This window comes from Numenius arquata, chromosome 8, assembly GCF_964106895.1.
Source record: "Numenius arquata chromosome 8, bNumArq3.hap1.1, whole genome shotgun sequence".
Lineage (NCBI taxonomy): Eukaryota > Metazoa > Chordata > Aves > Charadriiformes > Scolopacidae > Numenius > Numenius arquata.
Window position 1 is genome coordinate 44,766,510 of NC_133583.1, and position 9,694 is coordinate 44,776,203.

Genomic DNA, 9,694 nt, shown 5'->3' on the forward strand with positions numbered 1-9,694 from the left:
CACATTTTTCTACAGCAGATTCATTAACACTACATGCAATGATTTTAACATGTATCGATTACATTGTGCCAATTAAAAAGAAGTTACATTACAAATTAGTGGTTCCTTTAAAAAGTAATGCAAGTTACTGCTTGATACCACAAGCAACAGTAAGAGTCCCAACAGTTGCACAGCACTTTTCAGCCCTGCATCTGGAGCACTTTACAAATATAAGTTCACACCCACTTTTCAGATACAGGAACAAGGAAAGATTAAATGACTTTTCCAAGTTACCACAGTGACCTTTCAACAAGTCAACAGAAACCATCCAAAAATCTTCAGATTTCACACCTGACAGGTCAAAGGGATCATCATCTTATAGGCAATGATTCTCTCAGTGTTACTTCTCAATGGATCTCAGCTCTGACTTTGCTACTTAAAACCTGCAAAAAACCTAAACAACATACTCCAGGAGAGGTATAAAAACAGGGCTACGCCAAAAAATATTAAAGTACATAAAGAGAAAACAAACCTTGACTCACACACCTCTTGAACCCTCTTTATTTTCAGCATTCATGCTCTGCACGGTCTAAAAATTTTCCGTGTATTTCCTTCTCTCTTTTAAACCATTTGTCACTAACTGAACAGAAAAAGGTCAAACATGAGCTAAAGTGAAAAGCTATTAACTTAAAATAAAGCTGACCTCTGGAAACAATGCACTTGTTCGGGGAACTCTCATATTCATCAGTAAATGATTATTAAAATCACTGTTGATCCTGAGCAAAAGCAAGAATGCCCAAACTGAGATATCTGTGACCTCTCAAAGGTATCCTCTGTTAGATCTTTAGGACTATGTGTCTATGTATTTGCTGAATATTGAATGTGTGTATATATACATACATACACACACAGAGTTGGCATGGTGTAAGTTTTATGTTGCCAACCTTATTTTGCAAAGGCCAAGCTCACTAATACCTGAAGTCAAATCTAAGACTTCGGTATTAAAAATCAGAGTATCACCTAGATGATTTGCACCCATTAGTCTTAAGACAGAATGTTTACCGATAGCGCTCCTCCCACATGGATGAGGCTGGAAAGAGGCAATTAAATTACAAGGCAAACAGTATAAAAACCCCAGGCATTTCAATTTTGGAGGGTGGGTCCTTGTAGATCTTTGATCTAAGAACAGACATTGAAAGAACTAAAGACTTTTTTTTTTTTTAGGAAGTTATGCAACATACTCTATTAAAATGGGTCTTACCTAGGAATACCTAATGTGATACTATACAGCGAATATACAGATCTCAACAGAATTAGTAAGCTTTTTCTTGTATATTTCAATAATAAAGTAAGACTGTAAAAGCTATCTACCAATAACACTTTGAACGGAATGAAAGTTAAAAACATACTGTTAAGTTTAGGATGCATCAAAAGCAGGTAGAAGAACATAAGTTTATCAACCTTGATCTTTTATCCCTTGAGCTTTCATGAAGTCTCTGGTATTTGAAATGCAAGGTGAGATGAGCCTGGCTGCGAATAGTTACTCACAAAAGCAATGGGCGCTGCTGGCCTTCTCAGAAACCTACTAAGGATCTGAACATTATTTAGATCTTTGTACCCAAACCATCTCTTTAGAATTAGTAAATGCTTTCTTAGGGCCTCCTGCATTTCCCGAGTCATGCACAAGGACAATATTGCTCGTTAACTCATTGTGACAGAGTTTTAAAATGCTACAGGAATTGGGCTCTACAACAAGAGCATTCTGGGCTCATCCAGTTTTCAAGCTCTAATACTAGGTGAACTTCACAAATTTATGTCCACACAGATATTTATATTTGATCTATACACGGTTTGCATACAATTTTCCTTCAGTTCCACTCTTCCCATTCCTTTAAAAGCCACACTACTGTCAACACTGAAGGGGATTTTCATAAACCTTAGCCGATACGGAACAGAATGTTTCATGCCTAGTAATGCCCCCCTGGCTATCTATGAAGCATACATTGTTGTATTCATTCCCATTTCATGCTGCAGCAGCTACTTTCCCTCACTAGTTCCAGCTGTCCCCACCTCTGCCCCTTGTACCTCGAAGAACAAAAGCAAAAAATATAGAGAATACTGTGCAGGCCACCACGGACACTTCAACACTTCTGCCTGTCACAGGGCCAGACAGTATGAAGTGCTGACATCACCTGTCAGTATTTTCCTAAATTCTCACTGTAACCAACCTTTCTTCACAAGGATGATGTGAGCTTTTATTGTATTGCCCAAGCTTCTTAAGGCTTGGCATTCACTTCACAAACACCTTCAACGGCCTGTGCACATTTATTAACATTTTGCCAGGAAGAGTCTGTGCAATGTGACATCAGGAGGCTGGCAATACCTCTCGAGTCATTCCACAAAGCTGAAAAAGGACTGTTTACTTTCACAACATTCCATCTTAAAATACCAAGTCTGGTATTTTTAAAAAATACATTCAAAACCAGTATCAACTCACTGTTGTGCCACAGGAAATACAAATTAATTACAGCCATTCTGTGATTCTGTGAAAAGAATTTCAAATTGTCTTTAAAATGGTAACTTCATTGTGGAAAAGCCTCAAGACTTAACAGATCATTGCCACAGGAAGAAATACTTGATAAGTTAGTCAGATAAACGGCAAAACAGAAAAACAGTTTGTAAAAGTTAGATTTAAGCTTAAAAAAAACCAAGAAAATTTTAAAGTAAAAATTTTATAATTTTTCCTCCATAGAATAAAGAGGTGCTGATGCCTACAGTGTCACTCAGAGAATGCCACTGGAAGAGCTACTGAAATTTGCTTTTATACAGTGAAAAGCTATTAGGAAATACTACGGTGATTGAGAAAATACTTTAGCATAGTAATAACTGAAAGTGAAGAATTGGTACCTGTTAAGTTAGTCTTTAGAGCATCATCAAGTAATCCATGAAATACAGTGCTCCCCATAAAAAAAGTTAGAAGTAACAAACTCGCCAGCTACAGATTTGCTCAGTCCCAGAGCAATTATTTCCAAGTGCAATGAGATACAGCTTATCTAAGAAAGAACTGACTTCACAATAACATGTGGTACCTGCAACATCTTCTGGATCCGTTACAACAATGTGTGCATTTAACTCCTGTAACTTATGATGCAAATCTTCTAACTTCTTATTCGATTTTTTCAAAATGTTGTCCACATATGCCAAGTTCTTTTTATCCGTTGTGACCTTCCTGAGGTTCTCTGCTCCTTCCTTGATTTTAAGTTCCTTCCTTATTTCCCGCTTGATTTGGTCCTTTACTTCATCCAGCTTCTGCTGTACCATTGTATCTGAAAATTCCAACTTTTGGCCAGTGCTCACATTCTCAGCGGCTAGAAGACTTTTGGCATCCCCCTAGAAAGAAAAACAGTAATATAACTACCAGGAAACACTGTTTCTTGACAACGCATGCTGTAAACTTAAAATGATTAGGGTTTAGGTCTCTGAATATTAGACACACACTTTGTAAGACCATTTACTAACCATGAGTCTACACTCATGTTGCCCTAAAGCACAACCACACAAGACATGTTAACTTGGAGCTACATTTACAACAGATTTATTTTAAAATCAGTGACATCTTTACTATGCCTATTTTTAACAGCAAGAGATTTAAATACTTCTGGATTTGTCATGGCTGCTTGCCTGGCAGTTATATGCCTCAGAGCTAATGACTCACATTTGTAATTTTCTAGATTTAATTGTGTGTTTTAATAAACCAAATGGATATAGGAAATAAGACTAATGTCTAACAGTTATTAACTATGATGAATTTTTATACATTTATTAGAATATATTCTTTTTAAAGATTGTAAAAAAAAAAAAGTTAAAAAAAGTTAGTGATATTTGCAAACGTTTAACACTGGCATCTTTATAAAGTTTCGTCAAGATGTTACTGGAAAATAAATATGCTAGGTTTTTTTTTTTTTTTTTTTTAAATTCCCTCAAGTAAAACCTTTGACTTTAGAAAATAATACTATTTAAAAAAAATCTTACTGTCTTGTGCAGGCAAGCTAGGCTGAAATGGAAAAAACAAAAACAAAAAAACAAAACCACAAAAACATTGCAGTGATAAGTAGGAGTTGGTGTAGTATGGGAGCAGGGGATGAAAAGACTTCAGACCACCAGTTCAGGTGAGGTCATGTTTGCGCCTGGTATACATTTATGTATCATTGAGAAATAAGAGTACAAAGGGCATGTTATAGAACCTACATCAAAATAGTACAAATGTGATTAATTACATACGTAAAAACACTTCCTGTGTGTCTTATACGTGGACCATGTACAATGAGCACAGGTCCTGCCCAAGAAGACTTAGCTAGAGTTAAGTGAGTGAAGTTGAAAGAAGGGCTCTCCTGAACTTGGAATCTGATCCAGTCGTAATTCAGGATGTATTTAGTAAATGCATGGCCTGATCTGTGCGTAATGACCCAAGAGCCAAAAATTTTTGTAAATTTTCTTAAACACAATGAAGAAATTGCCTAGACTTTTGAAATATTTGGGTGGACAGTAGGTTTTTGAAGGGATAATTAAAAATTTGAAAGTTTTGGGTTATCATCACTATTTGCTGTTGAAAACACCAATAATACAGCAAAGGAAACAGTAGAAGAAAATATTCAGGAAGGAGTTCAAGCAGCACAGCATCAGGCTAATTAACTGTAAGAACATCCCAGTACACATGATCTCTAGATATAGTCCACAGTGACTTGTTTGTTTTCTAAAGAATGTGGGAAAATGAGGATCATGAAGGTTGTTCCTGGGCCATACATGTCAGCAGATAACGCCGGTCAAACTATTTCAATCTGCACACATTCCAGTGATACTGCCTTACATAAGCTGGATCCAATGTACTAGTATACTCAAATATAATTTTACAAGTTTACTAAATCATCTTTAAACCCTTCTTATTAAAACATTTCTACCCACAGCTGCTACTTCTAGTACAAAAAGTTAGCAACTCAAAGATTTTTAAATATTAAAGTAGGCAGAATTACCATCTTGCCACAGAATTTGTCTATCAGTGAAAAAGACAACAAACAAGCAATTTAGAAGTGGCAAACTGAGTAAGAAACAAAAGAGGAAAAATCATGCAAATTTATACTTAAATTGCACTTGTGATACCTTTAAGTACACATCTGTTAGGGCACATTAAAATAAGTAGTTTATTATGCATATGTAGAGAGGCTATTAATAGTTGTACCAGGAAACACATGACATTATTGATTATTCTTTAAAAAAAAATTATTATTTTTATATGCCTATATATGGAAACAGTGATGAACAAGTAGTACCAAGATTCATAATCATAATGAAGGAAATCAACCACTATGTGCTGTTTTGTTTTGAGAAACAACTGAAACTGAAAATAAATTCATATAGCAATTGTATAGCAAACTATTTGTTTAAGTAATAAGTACATCCAAACTAGAGTCAGACCTTTGATTTCCCTATTTGTCTAACACATGAAAATTTAGGATGTAAAGAAAGAGCTTCATGATTAGTATGCTAATTATTTAGCCTTTAAAAACAGAGATCAAAACAGTGTTTGTAAATAAAAGTGTATTTTTAAACCATAATCCTGTGCACTTGTTCTGCAAGCTTCCCAGAAATAAATTCAACATCTACCTCCTTCAAAGCATCATATTACACTTTTCAAAGTGTAAGAGAGACAAGTGGTAAATGTAAAAAAAAAAACCAAACCCAAACACTAAAACAAACCCCAAACAACGCCAAAACCCAAAGAAAACCTTTATTCCATATTCCAATAGTACCTGAAGTATGCTAAAATTATGCCAAGAATGTACACTTCTCAAACAGAACAATGTAATTAAAACATAAATAATTCAGAAATATTCTTGACTAGGGTTTCCCAAAGAGACTTGAGTTAATTGTTTATCTATTGAACAATAACGTATTCTGTTACAGGGAAGGTTTTTATCCCCTCTACAACCCCTACATCCCACCTGTTAAAGCCATGTTATGTTCTTCCATAAACAGGTTTTTGGAAACCCTTGTTCCAGATATGGAGCCTCTAACAAGTCTTCAATTAAATTAAATCTCCATGATCATTAGTAATTTGCATTCCAAATTTCCAGTAATTAAGTTCAAGTTGTCCTCAGCTCAAGCAGTCTCAGAAGCACCTTTGTCCCTGGACTTAAGGGTCTCAAGATACAGTCTTTTTCTTCCATCTGCTTCCAAGACAGATAAGAGTTCAATAGTGTGGATGCTAACACTTGAAACTGGTCACATTGCCTTTGCATTTAACCACTCATCTTTAACACCCCCCCCCCCCCCAAAAGCCATAGATGATACTGTTCTGCCTCTCTTGTCATCCAGAGTTAATTATACTTCTGAACTAAAAGTATCCTGTCACCTAGTTACCTAGACGTGTCACCTGGCACAAAGGTCACTGTGAAACAAACAGCCTTCCAAGGAGGCAACCTTGGGCCCTGAAGGTTGCTGTGAATGCAGAGCAAGAGTGTGTTCTGCAAGCAAAGTTGTTCTGCTCCTGCGCTGATGCCTTTTGCTGCTGGGATGCAATGAAGGTTTGAGACAGATCCTCAAGCCACAGAGATGAGCAGCTTCAGCAACGTTCCATTTTAAAATGGAGATAATGCCAAGATGGACACAACATCTAATAGTTCAGCAAGAGAAGTGAGGCAGGACTTTTTCTTTAAGAAAAGCCTCCCAAAACATCAAACTCAAACTCTACTTTTAAACCAAGAAATTACTTAAAACACAGGATGGTCTAGCCTATTTGATGACAATCTATTAAAAGTCTCGTTAGAGCTGAATATTCTTTCAAAAAATTCTTTTCCCCATTTGGATAAACTCCCTCACAAATTGAGCCTCACATCCATTAGGATGTAGGTGTTCTGTCCCCTCAGCCTGAACATTAAGTATGTCAAAAGAAACAACGGTTGAAGGCAGGGACCAGGTCCTTTCTTTGCACTGCTCGAGCAGGCAGGGTGCAAAGACAGAAGAAATCATTCACGTCCTTTATGCCAAGAAACCACCAACGGATTTTGCACAGCCACTTCCTTTAACTCTCCCTCCCAGAATCATTTAACATAAAATATCTTGAGAGTGGAAATGCTCTGAAGCAGATAATGACTAAACCACTCCTGCTGGCAAAACAGAGAACAGGCCTCTCTGCTTTAAAATCAAGACAAAAGAGCAGGCAGACAGTTATTGATTCGCAGTTTTTTTTAATTCTGGTAGTGTTCTGACTGCCGGTTAAAAGCGAGGAGCGAGTCTTTGCTGGGTGGTCCCAGGACTGGAGCACTCGGCATCGCATCCTTCTCTCCCTTGTGCCACAGCAGACGGCTGGTGACCGAGTTCCTTGCACCCAGGGGCCGCTGCTGCCGCTTCTGGGCTGTAAGGAAAGGAATTAGAGGCGGCAGCAGCAGCGTGTACTTCTGTGCAATGGGAAAATACACGTTTCTGAGCCAGAGTGGAGATTTCTGAAACATTTCAGCATGTAATGAAACCGAAGCTATGTTTACTACAACAAACTATCAAGGACCACAAATGAGATACTACTGCTTAAGAAAAAAAAAAAACAACAAAACAAAAGAAACCCACATACATAGCTTTCCTACTGCAACGGCCTCATGACTCAACCTCACTTTGATTGCCGGCTCCAAGACTATCTATTTACACAGATGAATTCAAGATGCCAGCCTTCAATTTCTGTACTCCTGTGAAATGAGTTAAGTGTAATTGCTTAAAATAATGGGTAGTGGTCTGAGCATGACTTTTAATAGTACACAGAGCCCATTCTGGTTGATGTGGTAAGAGAGAGTAGTAATATTGTTTATGAAAACCCATGGGGGCCCTGCACTTTTTCCTCAGGTCAATTCTGAGCCAATTAATCAGTGAAGCAGGTGCCTTGCCAAACTACATATACCACCCAAACTCCCATTTAAGAATAAAATGTCTAAATTGCTGAACGATGGAAATGGTACCGCTGAATAGAAGAAAGTACCACAAAGCTGAACATATCAGAGAATCTGCTTAAATTGTGTAAACTAAATGACTTCCAATTCAAAATGAGAGTCTCAAATAGCCACCTCTTAGAAGAAAAAGATAATGCTAAAATCCAGGGCATTAATATCTCCCAAAGACTTGCTCCTAAGAGCACAGTACAGATGCACCGTGTTACACCATGTATTCACCATAGAGAATATTGAATAGGGGAAGAATTCAGATTGCTGACTTCTGGTAGGAATTATTATAGAAAGGTAAGTGGAGCCTTAAAGTACAGCATGCTTAACGGCTGATGAGTACTCATGCACTATATTATTTATGCTTCACATTGACTTGCTCCTAGCACACACTCAATCTGCCTTTAGAAAAAAAAGAAGAAAAAACCACCACATCAAAACCCACAGCAAAACTGTGTATATTTTTTTCTAAAACGATTAGCATTCATTTTTATAGGCTCTTCAATTTTAGTCACCATTTCAATAGAGGATAATAGACAATTAAACAGTAAACAAACCTGTTTGACAAGTATAGTAAAAAATGTTTGGCTATTTAATATAAGAATACTAATTTCAAATATAAAAACAGGATTTTCATCTTATGTACGATTTTAAAAAATTACCATAATCCAGAAAGACTATGTTTATTATTTTTTCATTTCATTTTGAAGAGCTGGAAGTACAGATTTGGAATCATTAGGTATCTTAGTGTAATCTTCTGAATAATCTTTTAGAAAAAAAAAAAGAAACAAGTAACAAAAAAAAAAAGTTGTTTTTCTGAGCTAACTGCCAAGGTCCCTGAAGCTCTCTATAGTAATTCCTGAAACTACAGTAGTCTTTGATTTTAAGAACAATGTTAATCAATTGCAAACTTCCCTTCCCCCTGAAGTCATTCATAAAACCAGATGTGACGGCTTGTCTGGATTACTGGAACTACATGGACTATTTCCTCCTGCCCAGAAGCAAATGTGATTGTGGTCAAGATCTCAGCACTCACCCAACGTCAAGAACAAAAAAAAAAAAAAAAAAAAAACAAAACACAACCTTGGAGGCTTAATAGATTTTGGCATTAGTTTGCTGTGCTAACATGTTGCAAATCAGGATTTAAATTTAATCTAAGTCACAGCTCTCTGCTTTGTAGCAAGAGGTTGTTTAAGACACAAATATCCATAGTGCATTGCATTACATGTGGATGAATTCAAGTAGGACACTGGTTAAATGGGATTCAATTCCTGTGTGCAAAAAGCAAGTGCCTTGCTGTATCTATAAGAGGTGAAATAGATAAAAAAAAAAAGCGTTCCTTAAAAAACAGATGTCCAACCTACAGTCGTCAATCAGCTGGTCCCCTCTGCCCCTCTTGCCAAGTTTGAGCTGTTGCCCCGATGGATGCTTCAGGAGGAATGTTTGCTTTTAATCACATGATAGCTGCTGGGCTGCAACACTCCATCCTACAGCACCTGTATGAAAAGCTGAGTGGCCTGCCTCAGCCAGGACATTGCACCTGAACAGGTATTAAAATTCCCTGGGGATTCCTTGCTAACATCTAGCCTTCCAGGCACAAACACTCCCTGATTAGCCCAGCGTTTACTAATAGAAAGAGGATGCTCCCCAAAAGGTGCTCCAACAGCAGCGCAGATTTGCTTACAGCACTGGAGGTCGTGTCCATACAGCGCTGTGCCAACATCCATCATAGA

General features: G+C 37.2%; 1 protein-coding gene across 3 annotated transcripts in view; it reads right to left on the reverse strand.

The window, feature by feature from the left end:
- The window catches only part of PKN2 (protein kinase N2), a 31,128-nt gene extending 27,765 nt beyond the window's left edge, over positions 1–3,363 (reverse strand). For all 3 annotated transcript variants that reach the window (XM_074151251.1, XM_074151252.1, XM_074151250.1), the window contains exon 1: positions 3,069–3,363. In XM_074151251.1, the coding sequence (XP_074007352.1) occupies positions 3,069–3,300 (232 nt within the window). In that variant the 5' untranslated portion in view covers positions 3,301–3,363. The remainder of the gene's footprint in view (positions 1–3,068) is intronic.
- Between the last annotated feature and the right edge of the window lie 6,331 nt (positions 3,364–9,694).